Source organism: Microtus ochrogaster, chromosome 1, assembly GCF_000317375.1.
Source record: "Microtus ochrogaster isolate Prairie Vole_2 chromosome 1, MicOch1.0, whole genome shotgun sequence".
NCBI lineage: Eukaryota > Metazoa > Chordata > Mammalia > Rodentia > Cricetidae > Microtus > Microtus ochrogaster.
The window spans coordinates 54,865,624-54,881,662 of NC_022009.1; the positions used below are offsets into that span (position 1 = coordinate 54,865,624).

Here is a 16,039-nt window from a genome sequence, read left to right on the forward strand (position 1 = left end):
TTGTAGACCAGGCTGGCCTCGAACTCCCAGAGATCCACCTGCCTCTGCCTCCTGAGTGATGGGATTAAAGGCATGTGCCACCACCGCCCGGCTAAGATTTATTTTTTAAGTGTGAGTGTTTACTTTGGGCCCCATGCACCCCTAAGTGCAGGTGCAAATGGAGTTAGAAGAGCTGGAGACAGGCAGTTCTGAACTGCCTGATGTGGGTGCTAGCAACTCAGCTTGTGCTCTCTGCAAAGTACTCCAAACCACGGAGCCACTTCTCCAGCTACTACTTTTTGGTTTTTGTTTATTTTTAATTGACACCAGCTTCAAATGAACCTTATATCTTAGAAAGAATAATAGAGACAGGGTTTCTCTTTTTTCTTTTTTTAATGGTAATTTTTGCTTAAACTTTGTTATTTGAGGAAGTCCAAAGTACATTAGTCTTTGAAATGCAAAATATAAAATTATACAGATTACACATTGATTGATTCAGATAACTTGGATTCTAAACCAGCCTTAAAATTTTAAATAAAATGCCTCTAGACTTATTTAGTTAATATAAAAGTGGATACAGTTGCCCTTCTACAATGCATTGACTTTATAACATTATTGCTATCATTAGTAAAGTTTAGTTTATGTCTCTTATCAGAATGTAACTTTTGTAAAGGTTGTTACTTTATCTTTTTTATTAATTTTTATTGAACACTTCATTTTTCTTTGCTCCCTTCCCTGCCTCGTCCCTCCTCTTCAACCCTCTCCCCATGGTCCCCATGCTCCTAATTTACTCAGAAGATCTTGTCGTCTTCTACTTCCCATTGTTAGACTCTAGAGTCCAAACACCGAGAAGGAGTCACCCCCAGAGACCATCTCATACACCACAGCCGATGCAAAAGCATGAGGATTTTATTAATTCTGTCATGACAGGGTCCCCCAGCATTCGGGAAGCCAAGGGACCCAGAATAGCGGGTACAGTCTACTTTTAAAGGGGCCACAGAAGCAAGGGGGGTTGTTCTGTGACTATTCTGATTGGCTTATTTGAAAGGGCTATTACCAATAATTGACTGGAGAGCTGTTGCCAAATCAGATGAGGTAAGAGGTCATTTTGACCCTGTTTCCCAGGGGACCGAACCAAAGCATACGTATATGGGTAATTGTTCAGGAACTGAGTACGTGCGAGTGTAGCTGTTAGGTCCTTGGTTCCCAGGGGAGGAGGGGAAGCACTATGGCACAGAGGCTGAGAGGATTCAGAATTGTCCAAAATGGCTTCAGGATTGTCTTAAAGTCTTACACCATGTAGATTAGATCCATGTCTGTCTTTCTTAGGGTCCTCTTTGTTGTGAAGGTTCTCTGGGATTATGATTTATAGGCTGGTTTTCTATGCTTTATTTTTAAAAACTGCTTATGAGTGAGTACATATGATAATTGTCTTTCTGAGTCTGGGTTACCTCACTCAATATGATGTTTTCTAGCTCCATCCATTTGACTGCAAATTTCAAGATATTTTTTTTTTCTTCTGTGCAGTACTCCACTTTGTAAATGTACCATATTATTCTTACCCATTCTTCAGTCAAGGGGCATTTAGGTTGTTTCAAGGTTCTGGCTATGACTAACAAAGCTGCTATGAACATAGTTGAGCACATGTCCTTGTGGTACGATTGAGAATCCATTGGGTATATACCCAAAAGTGGTATTGCTAAGTCTTGAGGAAGGTTGTTTTCTAATTTTCTGAGAAATCGCCACACTGACATCCAAAGTGGTTGTTAACAGCTTGCACTCCCACCAGCAATGTAGGAGTGTTCCCTTTACCCCACAACCTCTCCAGCATAAGTTGTCATCAGTGTTTTTGATCTTGACCATTCTTACAGGTGTAAGATGGAATCTCAGAGTTGTTTTGATTTGTCTTTCTCTGATGACTAAGGATGTTGAGAATTTCCTGATATCTTTCAACCATTTTAGATTCCTCTGTTGAGAGTTCTCTGTTTAGGTCTGTACTCCATTTCTCTTATTGGATTATGTGTTCTTTTGGTGACCAAGTTTTTGAGTTCTTTGTATATTTTGGAGATCAGACCTCTGTCTGATGTGGGGTTAGGCCAGCACCATTTATTAAATATGCTTTCTTTTTTCTATTTTATATTTTTTGCTTCTATGTCAAAAATCACTTTTGTAAGTATATGGATTAATATCCGGGTCTTTGATTCTGTTCCATTGGTCCTCCTGTCTGTTTTTATGGAATACCAGGCTGTTTTCAGTATTGTAGCTCTGTAGTATAGTTTGAAGTCAGAGATTGTGATGCCTCCAGAAGTTCTTATTGTACAGGATTGTTTTGGATATCCTGATTTTTTTTTTCTTTTCCATATGAAGTTGAGTATTTTTCTTTTAAGGTGTTAAGAATTTTGCTGGGATTTTATTATCTACAGATTTATTATATTGAATCTGTAGATTGTTTTTGGTTAGATTGCCATTTTTAGTATGTTAATTCTACCTACCCAAGAACATGGGAGATCTTTCAATGTTCTGATATCTTCTTCAGTTTATTTCTTCAAAGATTTAACGTTCTTTTCATACAAGTCTTCCACTTGTTTGGTTAGAGTTACTCTGAGATATTTTATGCTATTTGTGGCTGTTGTGAAGGGTGATATTTCTCTGATTTCTTTCTCAGCCCATTTATCATCTGTGTAAAGGAGGGCTATTTTTTAAAAAATATTTATTATGTATACAGTATTCTGTCTGCATGTATGCCTGCAGGCCAGAAGAGGCGCCAGATCTCATTGCAGGTGGTGGTGAGTAACCATGTGATTGCTGGGAATTGAACTGCTCTGGAAGAGCAGTCAGTGCTCTTAACCGCTGAGCCATCTCTCCAGCCCACTACTGGTTTTTTGAGTTAATCTTTTTTTTTTTGTTTGTTTGTTTTTTGTTTGTTTTTCTTGTATCCTGCTGCATTACTGAAAGAGTTTATGAGTTGTAAAAGTTCCTTGGTAGAATTTTTTGGGGTCGCTTATTTAAGCTATCAAACTATCATATAATCAGCAATTAGTCAGAGTTTGACTTCTTTTCCGATTTGTATCCCCTTGATCTCCTTTTGTTGTCTTATTGCTCTAGCTAGGACCTCAAGAACATATTGAATAGAATGTAACTCTTATTGAGCATGGTGGTGCATGCCTTTCATCTCAGAACTTGAGGTAGAGATAGGCAGATCTCTGTGACTTTGAGGCCAGCCTGGTCTACAGAGCCAGTTCCAGGATTATCGGCCAGCCCGGTCTACAGAGCCAGTTGCAGGACTATAGGCCAGCATGTTCTACAGAGCTAGTTCTAGGACTATATTGAGAGGCTCTGTCAACAATAACAACAGCAAATGGAAAACAAAGAATGTAAATACATCGGCAAAGATTCCTTGAAAGTCATTATTTTTGAAGTCTCTAGGAAGTCTCAATAGAAACCCCCTCACAGAAAAGGAAAGATATATTTTAGTGAATATTAATTTGATATGATAGTGTTTTAATGTTTTCCTGACATTTCTATTTCTTTTATTTTGGGTTTAAAAACAGTATAGCTTTACTTTATATTTCTTTTTGTTCCTTTTGTTTTCAGTTTTTGAAACATGCTCATACTTTGTACTCTGGTTGGTCTGGACTTGGTAGGTTGGCCAGGGTGGCTTCAAGCTTGTGTTGATCCTCTTGCCTCTGCCTCTTTAGTGCTGGAATTACAGGCATGCACCATCATACCTGCTTTGACTTTACTTTCTTTAAACCGTTTTTCTTTTTTTTTTTTTTTTTTTTTTTTTTTTTTTTTTTTTTTTTTTTTGGTTTGTGGAATCCCTAAGAATACCAAGTAGTTCTCGAACTCACAGAGATCCACCTGCCTCTGCCTCCTGAGTGCTGGGATTAAAGGTGTGCGCCACCACCGCCCGGCTTCTTTAAACCGTTTTTATATTGGTCTCCTTCCTTCCTTCCCTCATCATTGATTGGGATGTACTCATAGTCTGCATTGGTTTTGAACTCTGAGCTTAAAAGGAACCTCATCTCAGCTTTCTGAGCAGCTGAGGCTACAAGATGTGTTTATTGTTCCTGGTTTTGTTTTACTCTTAAATTGGGAAAGAACTATGCTAATTTTATATTCAGTTATATTTAATTAAATGTTCTTTACTTAAATAAATACTTGTAAGTTTAGAAATTGAGGTAAGTGGAAGTATTTTCTTATTCTCTCGTTTTCTGAAGATAACCTCCTTTGAAGAAGATTCTACTCAAGAACTTTAGATTACCAAGAAATTTAAAATAATTCCTTTAATTGTTTTCAAATTAGACCATAGCACAGTGGCGCAAGTCAGGATACCAGGACATGCCAGAATATGAAAACTTCCGGCACCTTCTGCAAGCCCCAGTAGATGACGCACAGGAGATTCTTCACTCCAGGTTTCCAATGCCGAGATACATCGACACTGAGCACGGTGGCAGCCAGGTGAGGAGCGTGCTGTGTTGTGTGCAGGCTGCAGTGAGATGCTGCTGCTTGTTCTGATTGTAACTGAGCAGTCTGCCACAGAAGGCCAGGGCAAGGGAAGGAGACAGGAAGCGAAGGCAGCTTTTTTCAATGCTTTGAGAACAAAGCAATACAGTTATTGCCTAGTTGTCTAGAACAGCCACATTCTTTAGTTCTGTGTTCACCATAGCTCTTAGAGCAGCCATGGTGTGCCATCCTGACAATGTGCCAGCTGTAGGTTAGCAAGAACATAACAACAGTTTGGAAAATAATTTAGTGTGCTTTTCTTAAAGTTGTTTACTGGTAAAGCGTATGAATATGAAGTTTTGGTAATTTGTTTCAGTTTTGTAGAAAGTAACTTATCAGGTTAAAGGAAAGCACTGTGGCATTAAAGAGAACTCTGTGAGCTGGTGTAGTGGCACTTGTCTTTAATCTCAGCACTCAGGGAGGCAGAGGCAGGCGGATCTCTGAGAGTTACAGGGCAGCCTGATCTGCAGAGTGAATTCTAGGACAGCCAGGGTGGTTACACAGAGAAGCCCTGATTGGAAAAACCAAAACCAAAAAAAGGGGGGGGAACTTTACTGTTCTTAGAGTTCAGAGCAGTGAATAGATCTGTGCACACACATATGCATGGTCAGGTTTGGGCTACCTAGCATGCATTCATGAAATATATTCTGGCCACAGGTATAACAGCACTCTAATTTTAAGTTATTACATATTTTACTTGCTCCATAAATAAGAGAAGGGCATAGTCTGCTTACTGTCGTGTCCCTAGTATCTAGCACAATGATATTCAACAACTTTAGATACAGTGTCAGTTATTAGTTTTACTGTATTTATAATATGAGCTATCATGCAGTGAGACTTTGCAAGTATTTTCCATGCCTCCTTCATTGCGCCTCATGCCAATCTGTTGCTTTCTCTACTTTATATGTAATAGAGTTAAGACATATTATTTGTAGTCAAGGAAGCACATCAAATGATGAAGCTAAGATCTTTCTTTCTTTCTTTCTTTCTTTCTTTCTTTCTTTCTTTCTTTCTTTCTTTCTTTCAACAAAAACAATATCTTTCTGTATAGCTCAGGCTGACCTTGAACATTTCTTCTATCTCAGCCTTCTGGATACTGAGGTTACATTTGTAACCCAGCCAACCCAACTAGTCCTTAGTAATTGAATTCTAGGTTTCTTACCTAGGACTAGTGCTGCTGAAGAGCAGGGAAAGATTTTGTATGGTTCTAAATTTCAAGGTTAGATGCTTTTGTTCTTTTAAAATGAATTAAAGTTTTTGACAAATTTACTCATCAATATCTTAATATGTATAATGTTCCTTATTTATTTACTTATTGATTGATTTCATGATGATTAGCTGTAGTAGGGATGGATAAAATTTTACCTAAGTTATTGTCTGTGGCTTAAAATATTTGAGGTTCACTAAAGTAAAAGAATGTAAATTTTCATATTTTTTTTTGTTTGCATCATTTTATGAGGTTTCAGACTAGTTGGTAAAAACCTGTATTTTGAGACTTATTTTAACATAATTCTTATGTTTACAATTAAAGCAGTTTTTAAACTTATTTTTATTTCATGTATTTGGGAGTTTCGCCTGCATTTACATTTGTAGACCACATTCATATAGTGCCAAAGGCACTGGGTAGAGGGTATCAGATCCCTTAGGACTGAAATTACAGGTGTTTTTCAGTCACATGTGTTTGCTGGGAATCCAACCCAAGTCCCCTGGAAGAGCACCCAGTATTCTTAACCTCTGAGCCATCTCTCTAGTCCTATATATATAATTCTTATATGCTGAGTTTGGGATTCAGTGGTTTATTACAATATGTATTGTTGAAAGAATACATTATTTATATTGTGGCCTGTGCATTTTAAAATGTAATCCTTTTACGTATTAAATTTTAGTAAAATTATTTTTACCAATATATTCAGTTAAGCTGATGTTAGATGGTTTGTTGTATGTAGCTTTTCTTACTAAGTCTGTTTCTGACCGTAACTTTCATTTATTTATTTATCTAACTATTTATTTATGTTTACTTTTAAGGCACGTTTCCTCCTTTCCAAAGTCAACCCCTCACAGACTCATAATAACATGTATGCCTGGGGACAGGTAAGTGTGAATGACAGTCTCAGAAATAATTTCTTTTTGTCTTCTTAGTTATTTCAGTAAAAGCTACATTTTCCCTGTGTATTTAATGATGATTTCTGTGGGAAAATATAATAGAAGAATAGAAAATATAATTATCATTTGGTACTACGTTAGAAAATAAAAAATTAATCTTGACACATAAAACTTCCTCAGATTCCAAGTTTAGAACCAATACACTGGAGACAAGAGCAATCACGTCTATAAGACAGGCATATGATAATTCAAGTGTAACGTGTAACTCTGAGCTACAGAAGACCACAGGAAGCCAGGAGAGCCCAAGGATTCTGGTTTAAGAAGGAGAAGCAAACATGCCAACATTCATAGACTATCCAGTCTGCACGGGCTTCTGTGCTAAGACTTCAGGGTATGTGATGACGGCCTGCCCCACCTTTGGAGAGCTCGTGGTCTAGTACTAGAGATGAGCTACATCAGTGAAGTACCAGACAGAATATGCAAAGTGTGACTACAGAGAACTAGAGAGGACCGGAGGGGAAGACAAAGAAGTGGTCCCATGGTGGTGACAGAGAGGGTGTGTGAGGAGGAAAGAGCTCAGTGAGAAGACCTTTAGTTTAAGGAAGGCTTTTCTCTTCATAGGTGGAGATGGCTGAGCAGGGAATTCAGCTAGCAGAAAGTATGGGCTAAGGTGATAGGTGTATGTAGAGATGAGCTGTAGATCTTAAAACTGTGGAGTAAATTGTGGAGGACCTTGAATGCCTGGGTGAAGACTGAGCTGTTTTTACTTGACATTTACTGAAAGCTTTTGGTCAGAGGAGCAAATTTGAATCTTAGACATGTGCAGGTATTAGTTGAAGTAAAGCAAGCGAGGAGTAATGAAGCAAGGTGACACTGAGAATAGATTCAGGACGTATTTCCAAAGGAGGTTTCATGGCACTTGAGTGGAATTTGCTGGAATTACATTATTCCAGGGTAGGGTAGCTTTGTACACAGTCTGAATCCTGACTGCATCCTGGGTTAGATGGAGGGGATAGCTACAGTGAACGCAAATGTGGTGTACTGTGAAGTTTGAACACACACTGTCAGATAACTAATGTAGTACCTTGAGTGTAATTATAGTTTTGGAGTTATATGACGTTTGTCATCACTTTTAGAAGGTACATCTGGATACATTTAGTGGTAAAATGTCTTGACGTTTTTCATACTTTCAGAAATGATTCAGTAGAAAAGAAAAGGGAAACTTAAAAACATAAAGCCAGTGTGGCTCAGTGTTAACCAGTGAATTTAGGTGTCCCACATGTGGCTGCTTATTGTACTTCTTCCTAACTATCTTAAAAGTAGTTGATAGGGGAACAGTGTAAGCTGGAGGTTTGAGCCCACATCTCTGGGAGAACATGTGCCAGTAAGTGGGAGAATGGAAGGAAAATACTGATTTTTGATATTGATATTGTAGAGAGGTGCTCACTGACTAGCTGTGGGACACAGGATGGGAAGAATAATAACTAGCTGTTCAGGGAAGACCTCAAGCCGGAGCCCGCAGGCACCATTGCCTAGTGCTAAGAGCCCTCATTGCAGCAGCTGCTCTAATGAGCCTGCTCTTATCAGCCCTGCCCACCACAGTCTTTTTTCTTCTGAAACTTAGCAATCACGCGAGCACATCCCTTTGCTTATAGAACTGTGCCAAAACTCGTCCTGATGGTTTCTCTGGGTGACTGCATCCATTCTATGGCTTCAGCTTTCATCTTTAGTTTGGCTTCAAAGTGAGCTGTAGACTTGAATTTCCTATGGACATGGAAGGCCTTGACCTTACCTCCTTTTATACACTAGCTTGACCTTCTTGATGTTCTGTTTCCACAGAGCACCTTTCTAGTCTCTTCATGCCCAAGGCTCAAAGCTGGTCATTTACAACATTTCCCTCATCTCTGATTACTCACGTCCATTTTGTCTATTTCATTTTTCCATTCCCTCTCATGCTTGCCATGGACCAAGGCCAGGCCCTCTTACTCCTGTCACAGACTGCTGGAATTCCTTGCTAAGTGATATTAAGACTTCAGCTACTCCATTTTCACAGTGCTCGGATTAGTCTTCTAATATAATGGCCTGGAAGTTAGCTCTAAAATCAACACTCTTGACTAATTACATATGATATCACTTACTCTTTATATTGTTATTGTGGGTTCTTACTGCTCTACCCAAATATCTTTTCTGTGGTTAGCTATCATTTTGACTGGGAGGTAGTGTCGCACGCCTCTAATCCCAGCATTTGGAAGGCAGAGGCAGGTGGATCTCTGTGAGATTGAGGCCAGCCTGGTCTGCAGAGCGAGTTCCAGGAGAACTAGTGCTAGAGAGGGAAACTCTGCCTCAAACAAACAAACAAATAAAGCTACCATTTTGACCTTTTTTTCAAGTTAGCCAAAGCTCATCTGCTTCGATGTCCTCCCTATGGTTTTGTTTCTTCACTCTATCCCACCCCCAGAGTGGTGCCATTTCACTGGGTCCTGAGATCTCTCCTAGGTTGTGTGACTATCGTATTATTCCTGCTGTGTCAGGGGAGTAGAGACTAGTGTATGGGAGATCTGTGGGGGTGGTTTGGAATTAGGGTTTTTTGTTTTGTTTGTTTGTTTTTGTCTTAGGTTTTGTGATGCACATACATCAAGTCCAAGATTGAAAAGTCATGCCTGGCGGTGGTGGCGCACGCCTTTAATCCCAGCACTCGGGAGGCAGAGGCAGGCGGATCTCTGTGAGTTCAAGACCAGCCTGGTCTACAAGAGCTAGTTCCAGGACAGGTCCAAAACCACAGAGAAACCCTGTCTCCAAAAACCAAAAAAAAAAAAAAAAAAAAAAAGAAAGAAAGAAAGAAAGAAAGAAAGAAAGAAAGAAAGAAAGAAAGAAAGAAAGAAGAAAGAAAAGTCATGAAAGATGGGGAGATATTTATAGTAAGGAAAGGAACTCAATCTTGGGAGTGTGGGAAGGGCATGACTATATGAAAGGATTTATGACTAAGCATACATATACATTATCAGTATCGTCTTTCACCCACGTCCATTTTGCTGGAGGGACAAGAAGCCAAGTTGTAATACTAAGAAATAGAGTTTTAGACACAGAATATTTCATCAGCCAGCCTTCTACTGTACTTAATTTTGAGAACCGAGTTTTGGATCCCAGAGTAAAAAAACTTAGATATAGTTAAGAAAGTAAACTAAAATCAAAACCAAGAGGCTAGGAAAATAGCACCAATAACGAGTTCAAAGAAGTAAGTAATAATTAGCATGGAGAAAAGGGGACAGAGGAGATTTTAAAATAAAATAGTACTTGTGGGACTGGAGAAATAACTAAGTCATTAAGACTGCTTACTGCTCTTGCAGAGGACTAGAGTGTGATTCCCAGCAAGCTATATGGCTGCACAGTTATTGGTAACTCCAGTTCCAGGGGATCCAATGCCCGTTTCTAACCTCTGTGGGCCCTGCATGCATGTGATTCACATACATACATGCACATACATTCATACACATAAAATAGTAAATAAAACTTATAAAAATAATACTTGTGATGGATTATATATCAAGTGCTCCTAAGGACCAGGTGAGTCCCTAAAGGGCCAGTTGATTGGCAGACAAGCAAAGTTAGCTGTCTAGCTGGGTTTAAGAAAACCTGGCATTCAGTGTCAGTCCTGGTGAGCTAGGCTTTGTGGGGAAGAACAGTTTCTTCCTCCCTTCCTTTTTGTTTTTGTTTTTGACACAGGGTTTCTCTGCATAGTTTTAGAGCCTGTCCTGGAACTCACATAGATCCGCCTGCCTCTGCTTTCTGAGTGGTAGGATTAAGGCATGAGCCACCACCACCCAGCGAGCAATTTCTTTTTTAAAGGCAGCAACTACACTTTCCCTTCTGATGATTACTATCATTGACACAGTTAAGTGGAAAAACCAAATGCGGGTGGGTAGCAGGTGAGATGGGTGGGTAAAGCTCTTCACACCAAGCCTGGTGACCTGGGTTCAGTTCCCAGGGCCACAGAGTGGAAGAGAAACTAATGCTCCCTAGTGGTCCTCTGACCTTAGGACGGGGACACACACACACACACACACACACACACACACACACACACACACACTGTGATGAAATAGTAAAGAATAAAACCTAATAAAACACTACTAGCTTTCTGCTACATTTCTGTATTTGTAAACTATGACTGAGTTTATGAAATTAAACATTTCAAGGAAGCATTTCCTGTCATTGCTCTTTCTGGCCTTAAGTTTCAGTATGAAAATATAGTTGACAGACTTATATAGGAAATAACTTGTCAGGTTGGTAATCTGGAAGGAACATCATTCTGGAATGCTGGTTGAGATTGCAAACTTTCTAAATTATTTACTTCTCTCTGCCTTCACTTCCTGTCTGCAGAGTATATGATTTATATGTGCTCCATGCAGACAATGATGCCTAGTACACATTGACTGTTAGTTTTCACTGTTGCCATTGGAAAGTAGCTTCTTAAAATAACACAGAGCTGGGTGGTGGTGGCGCACATCTTTAATTCCAGCATTGGGGAGGTAGAGACAGACAGATCTCTGTGAGTTTGAGGCCAGCCTGTCTACAGAGTTCCAGGACAGTCAGGGCTAAAGAGAAACCCTGTCTCAAAAAACAAACAACAACAAAAAACAAAACCCAAAGACAGAACCAAAAAAATTACATTGGGGCTGGTTAATGGCTCCACAGGTAGAGGCTCTTGGGACAGTCCCATAACCCGAGTTCGATCCCCTGGTTCTACAAGGTGACAAGAGAAAACCAACTCAAGAGTTGTCTTCTGACCTCGGAACACTGTGGCCCTTCCTTCCATCTCTTTCTACCCCCCCCCCCCCACAATATTTAACAAAGGGAAGAAAACCTATTTTGGACCTGGAGTTTAATTATTACTTCCCAGAAGCAGGGTTTTAAAAGCATAAATTTGAACAACAGGATTGTTTCTTTCTTCCTCTGTCCTCTGTCCTCTCTGTCTCTTCTCACCTCACTGTGAGCCCTGAGTGTTCTGGAATGTGTTAGGTAGACCAGCTTTCCTCCTCCTCCTTTTTTTTTTTTTTGACTAGATTTTACCTTGTTGCCTTGCCTGGCCTTGAAATTACTATCCTTCTGCTTTATCCTCCTGGGTGCTGGGATTACAGTTTGTGCTGCTACACCTGGCCCTGGCCCGATGGTCTTTCTTGACATATGGTTAACCAACAACAGCAGCAACAACAAACCATTTATTTATTTATTTATTTAAACAAACAAAAGCTGGGCATGGTGGTGCACACCTTTTAATCCCATCACTTGGGAGGCAGAGGCAGGAGGATCTCTGTGAATTTGAAACCAGCCTGGTCTACAGAGTGAGATCCAGGATGGCCAAGGACCTGTTTTAAACCCAGGCCAGATTCAGAAGTTATATTTAAAATTAATTTAATAATTGCAATTTTGGAATAACTAGCTAAATATTTTGCTAAAAATTAACTGAATCTGATCTCTTATTTTTCTAAAAATCAAGAACCCAGTGACTGCACATGTTAACATACACCTGTAACCTCAGCCTTTAAAGTTGAGGCAGGAGGATTAGGAATTCAAGGTCATCCTTAGCTACATAGTGAGTTTGGGGACAGCCCTGGGTACATGTCCTTGTCCCTTCTGCCCCCGCCCCCCCAAGGAAAAAGTCTAAAAATCTTTTCTGCCTCGAGTGCTATGAGGATGAAGTCCATTCTCAGCACTCAGATGTCAGTGTGCCAGAAAACGTCAACATCACTGGGTAGGGGGACGCATAGTACTAGTTACTGTGAAGGGCTCCTGAGGAAGTCTCTGGAGGAACTTTAGTCACATCTGTGTCAAACTCAGTTCCTTTGGGAAGAGCAGGCTGTGGCTGTGGGCTGATGGATGTCAGGGTTGGGAAGGAACTGGCTGCTGTACTGTCTATAGTCAGTGCACACCATGACGAAGGATGTCACACTGGGGCTTCCATCACAGGAGGAGATCTTCCTGTGCTTGCGTCTCCATCAGAGTTCACAGGGGGACACGTGTTGTTTGTTCAGATCTCAATTCCAGAAAGATGAGTTAATTCTTGAAGGGAATGGCAGTGAACTTGTTTCAAATTCAGCTGCTTTGATTCAACCAGTACCAAGTTAAAAATAAGGACATCAGAAACATTTTGGATGATATCTTTGCTTCTGAAAAATAGAAACACGTTGATGAATAATCAAAATATAGAAACAAGATCCTGGCTTGTGAGTCAGGCCTGTGGGGGAAAAAGACTTTTAATAATACTAATAAAAAGAACACATGCATGCACACACCTACAAAACTCTAGTGGGAGTGTTCTCCGTGAGTGGCCTGCAGAGGGCATCACTATAACACTTGTGCAGTGCTTCACGTCCTCAGTGACGGAGAGCTTGAGCCTCTCTGTCTAGTCTCGGATGTATTTGATTTGTTACTGAGATCTGTGGGTGTGCGTGTATGCACACATGCCACAGTACATGCAGAGGTGAGAGCCCTCAATTTTATTCTCATCTGTCTCCCTGTCTTTCTGCCTTTTTCAGTCCCTACGTCTTCTTCCCTTTTCTTGCCCTAAGTACTCCTTCTACTTTCATGTCAAATATACACTACTGCTACACTCTTCGATTAAAATAACTTCTTCCTCTCTCACCATCTCCTTCCTAGTCTTACCTCATATGCACACACACACACACACACACACACACACACACACACACACACACACACACACACTCCCTCTCAGGCCTAGGTTCTGTGCATGAGAGAAAAATGTGTTTGTGTGTGTTTTTGAGTCTGGCTTACTTTTCTTAATAGTAATTTCAAGTTTCATCCATTTTTGTGTAAATGTTATGATTTCTTTGCATCTAAATAATATTGCATTGTGCATGCATACCACATTTTTTTGTGTCTGTTCATCTATTCATAGAAATCTTGGCTAGTTCTGCAGCCTAGGTATTGTGAATAGTTCAGTAATAAATGTGAGTGTGCAAACATCACACATCTCTGTGGTGGGACTTAGATCCTTTGAGTACCACTCAGAGGCAGGACAGCGGGTTCATATGGCAGCTCTGGTTTTGCTTGTTGCATGAAGGGATTGCTAACATTTTCATTGGTTCGTACATCAATGAAAATATTAAGGCGTGTTTTGAAGAACATCTGTAGTGTATCTATGGTGGCACACATTTCCACCAACAATGGTGGCTCCTCTTTCCCTGCATCCCCTGCAGGTCAGGCCATCTGAAAGCCCTTATCCTGCACCCTCATACTGTTGGTCTTTGTGGTTAACTAGCCCATCCTGAAGTAGTTCATTTCCTAGTAGAGACTTAAGTTCTGGGAGCAGCCAGTCCTGCTACTCAGGATGCCCTGGGGATTTAGATGAGTTCCTTCTCAGGAACCATGGCCTTACGGTAGCCATTACTCTATTAAAAGTGAGTTCCTTGTCTGTTGTAGAGCTTTCTGTGTTCATTCTTTAGTGCCACTGCTAATCACAAATCCTTCTCTTTTCCGCCAGGAGTCCGGAGCACCGATTCTCACCGATGACGTTAGCTTACAAGTGTTTATGGATCATTTGAAGAAACTTGCTGTGTCAAGTGCTGCTTGACATGCCAGACATGGTAGACATTGAAGATGAAAGTCTACTCCGGTTTCTTCTGCTTTTTCCATTTATCTATGGAAACAACAGAAATCTCTCTCTAAATCTGTTTTGTGTCAGAATGATTTGAGGTGACATATGAAAAAATGTTGATGATTGTAGATTAAGCTAAAGTATAATAAGAGCAATGAGAACAAGTTTGTTTTGTTTGGTGCAGTATTATAACTGGTTTTATAAGTTTGAGGTCTTTCTGATTTAATTGTGTTTAAAGAATTAGAATGGTCTGCTCTGTAGTACAGATACCACTAATTGTATATGCAGACAGATCCAAAGTGGCACTGTATCCTCACTGACCTGTTAGGGGGTATTTAATAGCAGCCAAAAAGGAACAAATTAGTAGTGATGATATACAAACAGTATGCTTCTTTGTTAAGTAATATTTCTGCTTTTTTTTTTAAGCGCACATGTATACCCTATTCTGTATTTTGTTAAGGTAGATTTATTTTTGTGATTGATTTAGGAATTATTTGACTTTATAGTAGTAATTCTTATGAAGGGAATTTAATTTTTTTGGTTATTTGCAAAAGTTATTTAGACCTAAAAAATTTGAGTGAGGTTACAACCTCACTGCTGACATTAAATGTGAAATTCCCACAAAGTACCCAACTCATGTGACTAACTAGAGTAATTTTTTTTAAGAAAGCTAAAAAAATAAAGCATGTTGTTAGGGTGATTAAAGAAATTCTTTGCAGTAAAAAGATTATTGTAACTATTAATTACATTTTGTTTTTGTTATATCATTTGGTTGTTTCCCCTTATATAAGTTTCCCATTGTATCCTTTTGTAACACTATTTTAGGAGTTTTCACTTTTAGTTTCTGTTTCCTTGTGAAATTTATTAATTTGTGGTTCTTACTGAGACAGTATTATATAATGTTTAATTATGTCATGTGGAGATACGTTCTGTTTGATTTATTGATTAATATCATTCAGTTTTACCTTTAAAGTTTACTTGTAGCAAAAGTTTACATTGCTAAAGCAGATAAGTGTGACGATGAATTCAGTGTATCCATGCTGCAAATGCGTGGTGGTGACATCACGGTGGTGCTTTGATGTTGCTGAGGACAGTGGTGATGTCACGGAGGTGCTCTGATGGTGATGACTGTGATTGTACTTGCATGAACACAATCAGATGATGGCAAAACAGAAACATCTAATTGTTATACTCAACTCTTTAAATAAACTGCTTTGTTCTGTTTTATCTGAACTGAACTGTGCTAGGCCAATATGCCAATAAAATATAAGTTTCTCTGTGTTCTTGGTTAATTTAAAATCTAGTAAAGCCCAGGAAGCTTAATGTAAAATTAGACTTTTTTTTTTTTTTTTTTTTTGAAACAGGGCGTCATTATGTTTCTCTGGCTGTTCTGGAACACATTATGTAGACCAGGCTGGCCTCAAACTCATAGAGATCCGCCTTCCTCTGCTGTGATTAAAGGTATGCGCCACTGTGCCAGACCTAAAGTTTTTGATTGATTGACACACAATTGTACAAGTTTTTAAGTACAGTGTGATAATTCAATACCTCTGTATAGTCATGATCAGATTATCTTAATTAGCATTTTCATTTCTTCAACATTTCTTTGTGTGGGAAACCTTCAGACTTTTCTAATTCTTATAAAATATGCAATAAATTGTAAACTGTCGTCACTCAACTGTGCTAAAGAACACTGGAACTTTGTTCAGCTATATTTTGGTACCTTCTTCTCTATCCCTTCTTCCTAGTGTCCAGTGACTACTATGTTACTTTAGTATGAGTGTGTGTGTGTGTGTGTGTGTGTGTGTGTGTGTGTGACAGAGAGAGAGAGGG

At 39.4% G+C, this 16,039-nt stretch overlaps 1 protein-coding gene across 2 annotated transcripts in view; it reads left to right on the forward strand.

The window, feature by feature from the left end:
• Sec23a (Sec23 homolog A, coat complex II component) overlaps nucleotides 1-15,488 on the forward strand; it is a 50,346-nt gene extending 34,858 nt beyond the window's left edge. For both annotated transcript variants that reach the window (XM_005343700.2, XM_005343701.2), the window contains exons 18-20: nucleotides 4,285-4,440; nucleotides 6,511-6,576; nucleotides 14,093-15,488. In XM_005343700.2, the coding sequence (XP_005343757.1) occupies nucleotides 4,285-4,440; nucleotides 6,511-6,576; nucleotides 14,093-14,182 (312 nt within the window). In that variant the 3' untranslated portion in view covers nucleotides 14,183-15,488. The remainder of the gene's footprint in view (nucleotides 1-4,284; nucleotides 4,441-6,510; nucleotides 6,577-14,092) is intronic.
• The last annotated feature ends 551 nt before the right edge of the window (nucleotides 15,489-16,039 follow it).